We start from the raw sequence: 16,094 nt of genomic DNA, 5'->3' as shown, positions 1-16,094 counted from the left end.
TACGATTCCCAGCAACCCTTATCAAACTACAGTGCCCATAATTCCTTGAGTGGCGAAATGGGCTTTGAATGCATTCTCCATGTTTAATTACTTATATTTGTTTCTGCACTATTATTATTATTTTTGTTTCAGCCTATTCTCCTCTTTTTTCTTTCTCCACTCTGAATAGCTTTCCCCATGGATCAATTTCCTTTGTGGTTTCAGTGTTTAAAGTGGAAGATTTGTTTTATATATATTGTGTGGGCTCTGATCTGAAAAAGCAAAATATAAATAGAATCCAATTAAAAGAATAAATAAATGAGAGGACAGACATTTCCTGGACTGAAGTGAGAGAAAGAGAGCAATACCTGATAGAAATCTGGAGGGAAGCACTATAAGGAGCCTCTCAACCTATTTCTCTTACACGCTTGCCTGCATGAATTTGTGAGATCTTGTGCCTCATTTAGGTATACTGTGCATTTAAATCCACCTTGTATATATACTAGGAGCCCAGCATGTAGCATTCCTCAGGAATTCTTATAAACAAAAAAATTGGTGCAGTTTTGAAATCAATGGCTAAAATCAGTGCAGTTTTTTAAAAGTTGGAGTCCACCATCTTGATTCAAAATGGTGTCCAATTGTATCCAAACATAGGTGAAAACCTGAACCTTGATCCTAGGAACCATCATACAAAATTTGGCTACAGTACCTTCAGAGGGATCCAAACAGACAAACAACTTTCCAAAATTTATAGTGGATCTCACCGAAAAATCACACTGTCCAATATAATTGGACTTCAATTTCTATTTATCATTCAGTTATATTTATCGGAATGGGTTGCATGTTTTCATATACCTTCTTGAGATAATTGTCTAAGGAGGTGGTTAAGTGCTGTTTTTCTGAGGCAAGTTCCTTGTAAGCAGGACACTGTTTGATCAGTCCATCTACTCTTTTGTTAATGCAGTTTACCATTTCCTGAACACCAGTCATCCAAGAACTGAAGGCAGAAACAAAATGACAGTTAGCATTGTCAGGAGGCAGATGAAAACAATTCTGATCCTTTGCACAACTAGCCTTTGGAAAACCAACAATAATAATCTTAATTTGCAGCAAAACAGAGAAACTAGGACACGTACATTTGTGGATTTTGTTCTAACACTTTCCCTTCCTCAAATGAGTTCCTCACCAGAATTTGTGAGGAAACAAATATGAACAAATTTACTTCACATAAGTAAACCTATCAAAATGTGACCCTGAATAAACAGACAGACTGCAGCAGCTAGACTGGTGACTGGGAGCGGCCGCCAAGACCGCATAACACCGGTCTTGAAAGACCTACATTGGCTCCCAGTATGTTTCCAAGCACGATTGAAATTGTTGGTGCTGACCTTTAAAGCCCTAAATGGCCTCAGCCTAGTATACCTGAAGGAGCATCTCCACCCCCATCATACAGCCACACACTGAGGTCCAGCTCTGAGGGCCTTTTGGCGGTTCCTTCACTGCAAGAAGTGAAGTTACAGGGAACCAGGCAGAGGGCCTTCTCGGTGGCGGTGCCTGCCCTGTGAAATGCCCTCCCATCAGATGTCAAGGAAATAAACAACTATCTGACTATTAGAAGACATCTGAAGGCAGCCCTGTTTAGGGAAGTTTTTAATGTCTGATGTTTTATTGTATTTTTAATATTTTGTTGGAAGCTGCCCAGAGTGACTTGGGAAACCCAGCCAGATGGGCGGGGTATAAATAATAATAATAATAATAATAATAATAATAATAATAATAATAATAATAACCATTGGGGCAAAATTGCAGCATATGGAACAACTTGTATTTCTTCCCCATCACTTCCCCTTGCCTCAGTGAATTAGGGGAAAGGCGCTGTGGGGAATGCTTTCAAGAATGTAGGGGAGAGAATTCACCCACTGGGAATCACCTTGGATTCAATCCTAGTGAATGGTCAAGCTCATAAAACCCTGGGTTGCATTTTCTTATTTTCAGGATTTGCCTTATTTCTGCCTAAAAACTCCTCACGTTCCCCTTGATCATTGCTCATGTGGAAAAAGAGTATTCCGACCTGATTAGAATCATGTACCTTCCCAGCGAGAATTGATACCTGTGAGGCAACTGCTAAATGAGTATGGGGTTCTTCACTTACATCCTTAACTTACCTGTGGGCATCTCCTTTGCTAAGCAAGGTTTGTCCCTTCTGCAGGGCATCAGCTGATCCTTCTGTAATCTCTTTCTTCAGCTCCTCATGTTTTATTGCCAAGAGAGGCGAGCTTATGCCTTCAGAGTTAAGAAGCTTAAGGGAGGCCTCTACATTTCTAAGTGCATCACACGCCTATCAAGACAAATACTGTTTTTGAAAAGTAAAATAAAACTTATTATGAAACAGTTTTTATTCAACTCAGCATAGAAACCATTTTGTTTTAAGAATTTATACCCCACTTTTCACCACCTGGGTCCCAAAGCGGCTTACAAAACACACGCAAAATTTAAAACATAAATTAAACACCAGAGATTGAAACGTCAGAGCAGATTCATGGTGCAAAGTCCTGCTGGAATAAAATAGTTTTAACCAGGCTTCTGAAATTCAGCGGGGATGATTGAGGCTTGCTTGATTTCTACTGTGATTGAGTTCCACAGAGTTGGGCCCACTACCCTGAAGGCATGACACCATGTTGTTCCATAGTTTTGGAGCAAGCTCCCATATGCTGGCTCCTACCGAATCTGCATGCACAAAGGAGGCTCTGCTTCTGATCAAGTCCTTATATGAAGCACCTTCAGCTGTGCACACTGCTCTCCTTAGGAAACGGGGAACTGAAGGAGCCATAGGTCAGTGGCTGCGCACTTGCTTTACGTGCATGACGTTCTAGGCTCAATTCCTGGTGTTTCCTATAAAAGAACCACAGATAGCAGGGCAGGGAAGGTCTCTCGAATGTGGTGGAGACCATTGGCCATCTGAATATACTGAGCCAGATGGGCTATTGCACAGAGTCACTATTGAGCACATCCATATGTCCATATGGCTACAGGGCAGCACCAGACAAGGTGGGCAGCATTATCGGCTTCTTGGCTTCCCAGTGCACATTTTTCTTTTTCTGAGTATCTCTAAGCATTTAATTTCATGTCACAATGTTGAGAGGGGAAAAGGACCCAGAATATGCCTTCAGTTAGGAGGGAAATGTCTGAATTGCTATATTACCAAAAAGATGAAGAAGAAAGTGAGAATGTGGAGAAAGTATCTTCAATCCTTTTTACAGCAAAAATAAAATAAAAGATGGGTGCTTGTTTGACTTTCAAAAATGACCAGGAGAACGAAGTCCATAAGGATACGTGAAGAAGAAAAATGGATGGGGAAAAAATAATGACAGGATTATCATTTTGAGAGAAGACAGCAGCAGTGGAGGGTGAGCCAGTTTATGTAATTTCCCTTCTCAAACCATAGAATTGTAGGGTGATGGTGATTATTTATATTAGCCTTTTTAAAAAACAAAAGTGACTTCAAGCCACTCACAGCAATAAAATGACCAGTCAGTTTCGAAAAACTCAGGAGCCTTTGGATCAGAACTCTAGGCGGTATACAACTATACAGGTCCCATAATGCAGGCTGGACAATGAAACTTCCCCTCCCCCTCTGCACCCCCCCTCCCAAATCTGTTGTGAGTTTCTCCTCAACCTTCTGGAGCAGATTTAGGGGGCACATGACAAGAGGAGAGGGAGTGGAAATCCTATTGGCAGAGCCAAAAATGCTTACGTTGGGCTAGTAGAGATGTTTTATTCTCTGGACTTCATGACATAAACCATACTAGTAATGAAGTTTGTTCTTCGAAAGGTACTGGATGCAGACAGGGAAAGATCTCTACTTGAAATGGCTTGCTGGAAGAGGAAGGTTTTTGGCAGAAAAGACAACAGAGGCAGCGCCTCTGTTACTTGGGAGTAAGCTCCATTGAACTCAGTAGAAATTACTTCCTTGCAAAGACGGATAGGGTCGGGTTGTAAGAATGGTCACAACCCTCAGATGACCTGCTCTAAAGCCACTACTCTAACATTGTATAGAGTAGGAAGTTTGAAGACTGTAGCCTTCTGAAGTTAAGTTTTTCCATGACAGCTGTGATAACCACTCTGTCTGTCAGGATTACTCCTTCCTATATTGCTACAGTTTCATAGATGGTGCCAACTCAGCATAATATGATACTCGGTAACATGGCCTTTTCATCCTGCTGCAGGTTGATTAATGTAGCCACGCACTAGGAAGCTTGCTTTAAATGGGGGGCCTCTGACAAGCGCTGCTGGTTTTCTAAGGGGTTTTAAAGAGTTTCCAGAGGTTTAGATGTTGTTTACAGGCTTTGTAGATGGTGTTGCCCACTATACATGATTTCACATATACACACGGTACCAATCACACAACATTCATTCCCTACTAATAAATCTACAACACTTAAAATATAAATCAGGGGACATTAAATGAAATCCGGGGACATTCTGGTGACAGATTTTGTCCAGGGACAGATTTGTAAATCCGGGGACTGTCCCTGGGAAACGGGGACATCTGGTAACCACATCCTAGATTGTTCTGCATGCAGAGAAATACATACAAATAAATGCAATGTTTCTTTTTTTTGAAATCAGAAACAGAACTGTGACGAACTGAAAACAAACGTGGTGCGATATGCATAGTGTAGGCAACTGGACCACATATTGTGGGTTGGTTAATCCTTTGACTAACCTTCGCTGCTGCAGTGAAGAATTCATTGGCTTCTTCCAACAACACTTTCCGCTCTTCCATACAACGGTTCACTTCCTGTTGCAACAGGTTCATTTTCTGATTTGAAAGCTTCAGGTGCTCTTTTTCAGCATACTCTTCTGAAAACAGAATCTTGAGAGCCTCTGATTTCAGATCTTCCACACTGGAGCTCCATACCTTGAAAGAGAAGGTCCACCTCTGTTAGCTATCTGCCTGCGGGATAGCCACCCCACGAAAAAGACAGGCGATGGCACAGATTTAAATAAAACTTGCACATGCTAATTTACATGCAGAGATTCCATACCATACAAGTGCCCTGGAAGAAACAGGACATTGTTTTTTATTGCGAGAGAACGGTGGCCATGCTCTCACGACTGCCATGCTTTCGTGTGATTTTGCAATGCAATTTCCCTCCAAAAAGGGCTTTTTTCAGGACCCTGTTTCTGGTTGCCATGCCTGCCCAAAATGTTTGTTTTTTTGGAAGGGGAGGAAACTGCGGTGCAAAATTGCATGAGATTGCAGCAACCCAAATGGCTCCCATGCTCTCGTGATAATAAAAAAACAACAGGAAGATGCCATCCTGGATTCTAGCTTCAAAGTGTTGGAAGGTAGGAGATGCAAATTCAGAAAATTACTTTATTTTAAATTACATCTCATCACGATGAAGAAGATTGTGATCAGGTGACCTGTGTGCCTGCTGGGTGATGGGCACCCCAGCATTCTCTAAGGAACCCCAGATTAGGGGGGGGGAACATGGCAGTGAGAGGAGCATCAATGGGTAGGTAGGCAGTTAAACTCACCTGCTGTGCAGATGGTCCCAGTTGTCATACCCAAAAGTCTAGCAAGGACATTTGATTCACACAAAAGTATTTGAGATTATTATTATTATTATTATTATTATTATTAGTCATTAAATTTGTATACCACCCTTCATCCGAAGATCACAGGGCAGTCCACAACATAAAAACACAAAAATGAAAGCACAAAAATACCTAATAAACTAGTATACTTCTATTTCTTTTCCTGTGGAAAGGTAGGCCTACATGGCAGCAGGTAATCTAATTTCCCTGTGCCTGGACACCTCACAATTCCATCAATGCAACTAGTTTTGTTGTTGTATTTGAGAAGAGTTTCCTCCACCCTTTTAAATGGTTTTATATTTTACTTATTTCAACTCTCTTTTTTTCCAATTTATTGTAAACCACCTACAGAAGTTTATGTAACAGGATGGAATACAAATGCCACAAATAAACAAACAAGCAAAGCCGTATACCAAGGCAGCACTGGCTTACGGTTTAGAGATAATGTAAAGAGTTACAGCAACTACTTCCCATTCATAGGTTATTATATGGCTAATAAATAGGAAAACCATTCCCCCGGGATGAATTTGAAACAGCAGCAAAGAAGTACAAACCTTTTCTTCAATAACCTATCCTGCTGAGCTGCAAAGTGCCCATCCTACTAAATAAGGGCCAGCAACTACCATGTTCAAGGTAATGCTAAGATGAATGGTTGACAGTACCCTCAAAATTCAATTACTGTACATTGCTTAGGAACAAACATATCGGCATCTTGCTATCATTTAAAATGCAACCACATACATTCAGTTATTTGACACAATGGCATTATCAACAATTTGCCGAGTTTCACTACTGGGCAATCCAGCGCAAGCTATGCATGCCTATGTATTCTTGAAATCAATGAGCCTAAGTGTTTTCCTGTAATGCTTAAATCCCATTGATTCTAATAATGGCAATCCTATCTCCTTAAAAATGGACAGCGTCCAAAAGTCAGTCAGCGCAGTGACCCTCTGCCCTTTTCTATGAAGGGGAGCTATTTGTGTGCAAGCATTCCAAGATCACCCACTGAATATGGAGACGCTCCCTGTACACAAGAGGGTTTTGCAATCACATCAGATCTGCTGGATCAGAGCCACACACTGGTCAAAGATCACCAGGGCTCAGTTTCATTCCTATGTGACTTCATTGTGGGTCTTGTGTGGCTTTAAAAAATAAAAAAATGTTCAATAAAGAAGGAAATATTTCCCATTATATTCTCTTGCTAGTATGGGTAATGCACTTTGGTGTTTATTGGTGGTGTTAGAAGATTTCTAAATGGAAAGTAAAAAGCACAGACGGTTCCTGTACTGCGGGAGGTCCCAGATCCATTCTCTGGCAGATCTAGTTAAAAAGATCTCAGGTGTCAGGTTTGGGAAAGATTCTTGCCTGATACCTTGGATGGTCAGTACTGAGCTAGATGTGTGTCTGGCCTAGTGTCAGCCAGTGGACTTCATGGCTGAGTGGGGATTTGAACCTTGGTCTCCCCAGTCCCTGTCCAACATTCTTCTCACTATATCTTGTTGGATCTCTGCACTCAAGAAAGAAGCTCTCCAGGAAAGGTTACAATATTGATATTAAAAAAACAACAACACCACACACACATAATCTCTGCCCTGTTGAAGAAAAGTGGTTGCATCTGAATTAGCCATGTGTGACATGTCTTATCCCTCTTCGTCCTTTAATAGCCATTGAATATGCTAAGCTGGCAAGGAGGAGGCTGCTAGATATCACAACCATGGTTTCCATCCCTATTGGGGAATTTGGTGCTATACATGTAAATGCGGGGTGTGTGTGTGTCCCTCAACAGAGACAGGGATATGTGCATAAGGCCCTCTTTGGGTTGACACCAATCTTGTGTAGGCCAGGGGACACAGCCAGCATGTGCACGGGTGTCTTAAGAGGCAGGACCAGGGTTGGCGCAAGACATTTTGGCGCCTGAGGCAAACCAGCAAATGGCATCCCCTCCCTGCCAGGGAAGAAGAGGTGAGTGGGGTGGGTGGTATAATGACCGTTCCCCATATAAAAGGGGTGCACATTTTGTGCGGTCGCGTGTAGCATCCTGGGAGCCTCAGGCAGCCCCCAGCAGTTTGGAGTCTGGCACCACCTTCCCAGGCTGGATACCTGTGGTCTCCGCCCACACAGCCAGCCGGGGGAGGTGTTGCCAGGGTGGGATTGGCCAGGTAGGAGGAGGTAACTATCCAGTGCTCACAGCAGAAGGAGAGACATACCTGGGAAGAAGTCGACGGCTCCAGTGCTTTCCCACCCTCCACTCCCAAAAAATTAATGCTTACATTGCAGGTTAACCTCTTTTCTTCCGCAGGCAAGCACGTACGCAGGCGCTGCTACAACAAGGCCGCTGTTGAAGGGCCGGAAAGGAATTTCTCTGCATTAGCAGGTTTTGCCTTTCCCATAGCAATTTGTCATAACTTTGGCGGTTGCAGGCCTTGGGCGGAATCCTTTAGACATTTACCCAAATGGGGGCATGGGGGAGGTAACCCCCTGCCCCCATTGTGGTGGCGATACCAGGATTCCCGTTAAAGGGGTCTAGGGGGGAGGCATTGACCATTCACCCAGGGGCTGTCATTGCCCTCCCCCTCCAGCGGCGGCGAAAAGGGGGGCAGGCTATCTGCTTGAACATATGTTCTCCAGAGCTAGCCTAACCCCCATATATGCTGGATAACCCGGAAATTACCTAGACCCCTGGCTGGGGGGATAAACGCCCAATGCCTGTGCCAAGGTCTCCCTACATCTGAATCTTAATAAAGTTGTGGCCAATTGTAATCCCATAGAACACTGTCTGGTGTCGTTATTCCGCTCAGGGGCTGACTGGGGTTTTGGGGGTCTCTGCCTGACCGCGCAAAGATCGACATCAGGATCTGCTGCCCCTGTCCCTTGAACGTCTCACTAAAGTTCATGTGGTGAGCAGGCTTGGTGGGTGTGCAGTAGTTCATTGTGTAGACTAGGGAATTTTCTCTTTGAAGCCACAGGCACAAAGCCCTTTTCTTGCCTATCTGAAGGACTGCTGAGATAATGATTTGATCTACAAGGATGAACTGCTACAAGTGAGCTGCTTAGCACAGAGGATCAGCTTTCATGTGCAGTGATCCAAAGCAGCCAGAGACATTACTGTTTTAATATTGCGTGCTATTTGGTGGCATGACATCGTCGTCACTTCTTTCCACCAAGAGCAGCAAAAAGCCTGCTGTTGCCATGCCTCTGCAGATTTCCTGAGCTACATAAGTACCTCTGAAGACACACAGCATTCTACATAACCTGTGCTCAGTGTCTCTCCACAGATAGGTCATGCTATTTTACTTTTTTGCCTTCTCAGTAAGTAACCTTTAAAATTGCAGTTCTCAATATTCCATTTGGCACAGAAATTGAGCCCCTTGTAGATCTCTTGATTGATCTGGCACTTTTGAAAAGATTGGTGCAGACAGGGTGGAATTATACTTTATTTTTTTTAAAAAAAAATCTGGACCCTTTTGTTCAAAAGAGGCTGTGAGGCTTTCAAAAACATGAAGCAGCTGAGAAAAAAGAAGCACTCCTATGGACCCTGAATTGCAGAAAAATGTCGGGTGTGATCCAGCCAAAGTTAATGACTTTTAAGTCCCATCGAATCCAACTACAGTGATTAACTCTTTCCCATTGAAGTCAATGATACTTAAATTTGTTTAGCTTTCTAGAATGTATTCGGAATGCTTATTTTCTTAAAGAGCCATCATTGGGGAAGACACTCTTAGAGCTGATTTCTTCTTCTGGAAATTTAAGGATACATAAATGGAAATTAAGCATGACACTAAGATTTTGCTAAGGATGAAGAAAAAACGGAGGTGGGGGGGGATATGTAAAGCAACATGTAAAATGATTATTTAAAACAAAATAGATGACTTTATCAACAGCCACCCCATGTGTAATAGGTAAAGTAGCTGTGGTGTGCATTCTTCTTTTGCAATGGGGAAGCAGCCCCAAATCTCAGTGACACATTAAGTTTTTGCTTGCATTTCTTAACTAGTTTAGCTAACTGCCATTCATATATTTCCCCTTCAATTAATCTGTCTGGTTATGGAACCTTATCACCATAGTTTTTAAGAGTGACCTGACTTGAGAGGGGTTGCCACTTGTCAGAAACCATGAGCAAATACATATTCTTCCCAAACTGGGCAAAAAACATATAAACCAGGGCTGGATCTACACTGCTAAGAAAAACGCTATAAAAACCTGATAACTATATATATCTATATATCCCATTGATGATGGATTGCTGCTCTACAGCGCCCTCTGGTGTCACATTTTATAACATATTTTTAACGTTATGACTCACCAGTGTAGATTAGTCCAAGCAATGAAGAGCCCATGATTTAATGATTGAAATGATAATCCTCAGGGGAAGATGTTCTTATATCAATACAATAGTCCACTGTAAGAAATTGAAGGACTACAGTGGGCATGTTTTAGATAAGATGGTTCTTACTTTAACCTTATTTTCCATTTCCTTGTGCTCCTGGAGTAATTCTTCATTTTCTTTTAAAGATGACCCCAGCTTTTGCTTATGAAAATAATCCTTTATGTTCTTCTTGTACGAAGAGGTGATCTGAAAAAAAGAAAGAATATTTTGAAGGACTGGGATGTAACTACTGAAGTGAGATTAATCATAAGGATAGATATATAATAACCCATAGTATGTTGAACGAGGTTAATCATAAGCAATAAGTATAGATAATTAGGATCACATTCCCAATCACTGAATGGATTGCACAGTGGTAAGAACTCTCACATCCTGCTTATTGCTATTCAACCTGTATCTTTATAGAAAAATAGCTCAGCCTTCTGTGAATTTGTTTGAACTGTACCGCTACATTGAGAGTTATCTATTCATTTAAAAACAGCAACCCAGTTTAGCTTAATTTTTAATGAGAGTGTGTGAAAAATCTTGTCTTAGCCAAAAGAATAGGAAATTTGTAAATGAGTCTAATAAAGGCTGGGTTTCCGTAGCCCAGTTGTCTGTGCACTGAAGTTTTAAACAAATCCTGTTTACAATGAATGAGGACTTGTTTTCAGTCTTCACTTTGTTTTGTGATTTGGTGTTTTATTTGATAAAGAAAAGCATTGCCCTAGGGATTATAATTATTTTAATGCTATTTTAATCCTATAAAGCTGCAGGATGTTAAGACAGAACCTATTCTCTGAACTGCGGGCACAAACAGAGGAAGGAAACCAGTGACCCCCAAGCAGAATGAATACTGTATACTTTTAGCTCAAGGCCTGCATGTAACTATCATACGACAATCCCTCACCCTGGAAAATGAGGAATAACTGATCAGGGACCTGGAATCCTTTGCTTATGCAGTTGTGTGCACAAAGGCTCTTTGAGGCATTAAAATGAACATGAAGTCAGGCATGCAAGATCCTTCTCCCTATTCCATTAATTCATATAATGCCTAAACAGAGTAAGCGATATGTGGAATTTGATATCTGAAACTCAGGGCTACCCTGACAGGGTAGTGTGTCCTAGACCTGGACCTGTTTTAATTCTCTCTATTTCATTTTTAACTGAATGTGCCAAGCCTATTTTGGTCTATTTTATGCTTTACATATATCTGCATATTAGATTTTTGGTGCTGGCACCTAAATCTTTGCATTATTGTCTTAGGGTAATTTAAATGTTATTACACCAGCAACATCGCCTTGAATTTTGCTTTGTTGCTCGTCTCTGGCATTTTGTATTGTTTTTATTTTGCTATGGCTGTATGCTAACGCAATAAAGGTTTGATTTGATTTGATATCACATGGGCTAAAATGCAGCTGTTTTATTTACTGGTGTACAGTATTGGATTATTACCTACATATACACCACAATCCAGTATAGAATTATGCTTAACCTCCTTCAATTTCAGTGGGGCTTAAGCATGGGTACAGAACAGTGTTAGACTGAGGACCTAGTCTGTCCTTATATGTCACAATTGGAGCTATTAAGTATTCCTCTGTGAATATTCTGAAAGTAAACAAAAATGCTTCCCACAAATCTACAACAACACACTCAGCAAATTACCTAAGGAGTTCGGTGTAGCAAGGGATATAAAGAGATAATTAATGTAATTAAAATTTAATTTAATGTCACACCACAAAGCTGTTTCCTAAGTGCTTCCAATTTATTCATTTTGATATGTTCCTCGTTCGAGGCCTGATTTCATTTTTTAAATCACAGTACTGGAGAGATGGGGAGAGATTATATCCTCACAACTAAAGGCGATAAGTAATACTTAAAGTAAATTTATGGGTCTACTCTGAGACTGGCTATCTACCACTATGAATTGAGTGGCTCAGTTCAGATGCAGCGGCACACTATGGCATGCCCTTCAAGTGTCCCAATTTTCCACGGATGGTTCCAGAATTACAGAAGCCATCCCAGCTTCCGATGTGATCCTGGAAGGCCAGCGCCGCCACTGAGTTTGGGGAGGAGGATGGGCCAGCTTGCAGTGGTGCCTGAGGATGAAGCCTGCTAGGCCACAGCGGTCGCCTTGGCAATGCCCCTGCCAGCGGAAGGAAGGCCGAGGAGGTGGGCTCTGGGCTCCCCACACTCATCCCTCCTTCCTTCTACAGAGGCCACCTGACCACTCATTCACTCCAGCCTCCGACTTGGCTCCAAGAAATGGCAACTGCCATGGAAGGAGGCGGCGGTACAGGGCAATTTTGCCTTCCTCCTCCCACAGCACAAGACTGGGGAGGGAAAAAACCTACTATTCCCAGGGGAAGCTGCACTGGAAGCATGGTGGCTGCCACAAACCAGACTCCTGGTTGGTGTTTTCCCCTCCCCTCCCTCCCCTGTGACCTCCAGGGAGGGAATGTCACAGCTCCCATGAGGCACCTTGTCCACTCGCCCACTGGCTTGCATGGCAACATGCACAGCGCGCGTCCCGGTTTTCATTTGAGGAATGCTGGAGGGTGAGCCATGGTTTGCAACTAGGGAAATGGACAGCAGTAAACATTTGTTCACACAGTTCATCCTACCCGCCTCCCCTTCAATCCTCTTCTAATTTGCAGCAAAAAAGGTTGCCACTTCTTGGCCAAACATTAGCTTGCAAAAAATTTATGTGCCCTAAGAGCAGGAAGTAGTCATGATTTGGGGCGAGCTAATCTCCTTTGCTTGAAGGCAAAGGGAGGGAAATGGGACGAGGCAGCACATAAATCTGAGGCGTGTCACTGTTTATTCCACCAGGAAATATTGGGAGGAATACTGAATGTGTCCAATATATTTTTCTGTAGTCATCAGAACCCCTAAACGGAAGTGGATCTGCAGCCACCTGCACCTTCTATGACAAGATGTTACAAAAGCTTGCTCCTAACACTGGGGTACTCTACTTGGAATCAGCAGGACAAGAAAGGCAGGTTATGTTCAGTGCCATGTGACTGGAAGGTAAGCTCATGCAACAAAACTTTACCTTTCCCCCCTCCTTCTACCCCTCTCCACTGTAGTTTCTTCAGAGGTTGTGGGGAGCTACCAAACACTGTGTGCTGTGCCATAGGGGGCTGCAGTGGGTGGAGGGAACGGCCCAAAATTGGGTGGAGGAAGCTGTGTTTTGCTCACATAAGGTTGGGTACAACTCTATATGGTTTTTTAATTATATGGAAGCTGGTCAGAGAGATGACAGAATCTAGGGCCAGACAGGGAGGAAAGTGTAACATTCTCACCCTTGAATGCTAAATGGAATACACTGACCTCTCTCAGTCCTGGACAATAATGAATAAGGCAATGTCAGGGATAAAACTCCATGGAAGGAAGAACGTCAAACTCTCTATGAGAAGGAATACTTAACAAGGAGCTGTAGGGTTCCATGCAAAGCTGGGAGGCGGGATTAGAATTAAAATGTCTATTCCAGGAAGCTAGGGAAACAGACCTAAAAACTTGATAGCACTAGTGTTGGGTATTCATTCAAGGTGCCTTCTATACAAATACACCTGAATATAGTGTGGTCTCCTGATGTGTGATCCATAGCAGCCTCTCCCCACTCTGCCCCACAAGTCACATTTAGGCTTCTGCTTTTTTTAAGGCACTTTGAACATACAGAGATTGGGAGCAGAGCCATGGGTCCATTTTGGCATGTTTGCAGCAGAGACAAAAGGAAGTCTTAAAAAGTTAGCCCCTTGTCAGGCAGCAGAGGAACCAACCCCACGGCAGGTTGCCAGGAATGGGCAAGACAAGGAAAAGCCCTTACCATCTGCTTTTATTCAATATTCACATAGAGAGGCTTGGGAATGTGGCCTCATGGAATAATGGCGTTGCTCTGAGTGAATCTCCACCCCCTCCATCTCTCCCACTTCCTCATGAGTCATCGCTAAGGATGCTGGAAAGTGCCCTCGGCTTTGAGCTCTTTGCTCTCCTACTACTTTCAAGGCCTGCCGTGTTCTGGGATGGGGGGGGGGCTGGAATGCTTTCTAAAGACACTGAGTCCGTCAGCTGTCGCCCCCCCCCCCGGTGCTTACTCTTCTTCCTCCTCCTCTCCCATTATTTTCCAGCTTTTCCCTTCATCTGCCTCTGAGCTGTGACCTCCCTCAACCCCCTGTTGTGATTCTGAACTGTCTCATTCTTCTCTGGAAGAGTCAGGCTGGGGAGGCAGTCTCCACCATTCCTCCTCTGCCCAGTCCCTGACACCCCTCTCACATCCCAGCTACTTGGCTATGTCTATCTTCCAAAGCTGGGCTTCCAGTGACTTAAGATGGCTACATGAGTGTCCCCTGACTGTACACCTGCTCCTTTGAGAGGAGCGCAACTCCATGAACAGGCATATTACCCAATTGGGCAAGTGTACGATTGCATTGTAAGATACATTTATGCTGTTATCAAAATGAAAAGCCACCCAGCAAAATTGTGTAAGCTGTGCTAATTGACAATTGTGCTCTAAAGGTTAACACTCTGAAATGTCCTCAAATGCAGTAATATATTATCAGCTTCTAGGCGGGTGCCTGCATCCTCACTGCCTGAGGTGTGTATTTGTTAAAGAAGATTTGAAATCCAGAGCCACTGGAGCACTACAGAGATAAGCATTCACTAAGCACTGTAGAAAGCTTACTCTCCCTTCACCCTGCTGTGGAGGGGATAGGGGATAGCAGATTTAACTAGTTTCCCAGAATTGTTAGAGGGACTCAGAGGCAAATCTAACAAATGACTCCCGGAAGACTAAGGTCCAGAAAGGGTTTTGCTTCTGCTACCATCAACCCGCATCACTTTAAAGAGGAAATATTACAAAGAAATGATCTTGTGGATCATGCCAGTTGCATTCAGCATGCCTGAACTATTCAGAAGATTCCCCTCCCTCCAGTTTGTTTCTACATACAGTGGTACCTCTACTTACGAATTTAATGCGTTCCAAACGCACATTTGTAAGTAGAAAAAAATTGTAAGTCGAATCCCATAGGAATGCATTGGGAGAAAAAATCCGTAAGTAGAAAAAATCCTATCTATAAATTCGTAAGTAGAAAAAATCCTATCTAAACCGCATCCAAGATGGCGGACGGAGCTCCATTCGTAAGTAGAAACATTCGTAAGTAGAGGTACCACTGTATTGCTATATCTGAAGCAAAGCAAGAAATGGCTGCACTGATTGCAACATGACAATAGAGAATTTGGACAGAGCTTTGCAAATTACACTCCTGACAAAACATTCTAGAGAAGGTGCCACATCAGAAATGCTTATAGAAAACACAAGAACGGTGGCAGAGGAAGCCTTGCTGCCAAGGAGTGCGCCAGTACGCCTTCCCAAGTAGTGGGAATGGGGGCACTGCCACCAGAGGTAGCCGGCAGAATCTTCTAAAAGGGACCATTTTGTGGGATGGGGACAACCTGTCCCTGCTACTGTCACACGCCAGCAACAGGCCTGATCTACGGACTCAGCTATACAGCTGCAGATAAAACATTTTTAAGTGTGTTGTAAAGTGCATTATACAAATGTGACACTAGATGGCGATGCTGAACTATGGGAAATTCCATATATTTTTCGAAACGTTTTTAAAGCATTTTCATAGCTTTTTTTTATGTGTGTCTAGATTCCACCTAGATGCTTCTGCTACACCAGTATTCCTGCTATCTGACCTAGGATCTTCTGTCCTAGATAACAAGTGGTAGGGCTGTGGATGCGGTGATTGTTGCACTGCGCCATTAAGCCTGCACCACTGCTGGCCACGGGGTTTGGATTGTGGACTTAATACATTTATTGTGTCCATAGGCAAATGTCTACTTCATCAGGAGCACCTGAGGATCTGAGTTATTGCTTATAAAAGGTGCGCCAGCATTTTTACACGTGGGGAATCATTTAACAAATCATAACCTCTGACCTTGCTGTCCACTTTGGAGCAGCAAGCTGTGAATAAATGAGCTCAGGAGCCTTGAATAACCATGATTTAGTTGTTCTCCTCACAAAGAGATAATTGGGAGCCATTGAGAAATGTACGGACACATATACATTAATAACAGATCTGCTTGCTGAACTAATTATGTACAAAACAGCCCTGGCTGCCTTTATTTTTCATTAATA

General features: G+C 42.9%; 1 protein-coding gene across 9 annotated transcripts in view; it reads right to left on the bottom strand.

Annotated features, from left to right (window-relative positions):
- CCDC141 (coiled-coil domain containing 141) overlaps positions 1–16,094 on the bottom strand; it is a 99,271-nt gene that overhangs the window by 44,601 nt on the left and 38,576 nt on the right. For all 9 annotated transcript variants that reach the window (XM_035133974.2, XM_060280624.1, XM_060280626.1 and 6 more), the window contains 4 exons: positions 10,037–10,156; positions 4,706–4,900; positions 2,145–2,317; positions 835–976 (listed from right to left, as the gene is read on the bottom strand). In XM_035133974.2, the coding sequence (XP_034989865.2) occupies positions 835–976; positions 2,145–2,317; positions 4,706–4,900; positions 10,037–10,156 (630 nt within the window). The remainder of the gene's footprint in view (positions 1–834; positions 977–2,144; positions 2,318–4,705; positions 4,901–10,036; positions 10,157–16,094) is intronic.

This window comes from Zootoca vivipara, chromosome 1, assembly GCF_963506605.1.
Source record: "Zootoca vivipara chromosome 1, rZooViv1.1, whole genome shotgun sequence".
Classification (NCBI taxonomy): Eukaryota; Metazoa; Chordata; class Lepidosauria; order Squamata; family Lacertidae; genus Zootoca; species Zootoca vivipara.
Note: the sequence above shows the minus strand (reverse complement) of the source record. Positions and strands in the feature narration are given on the sequence as shown.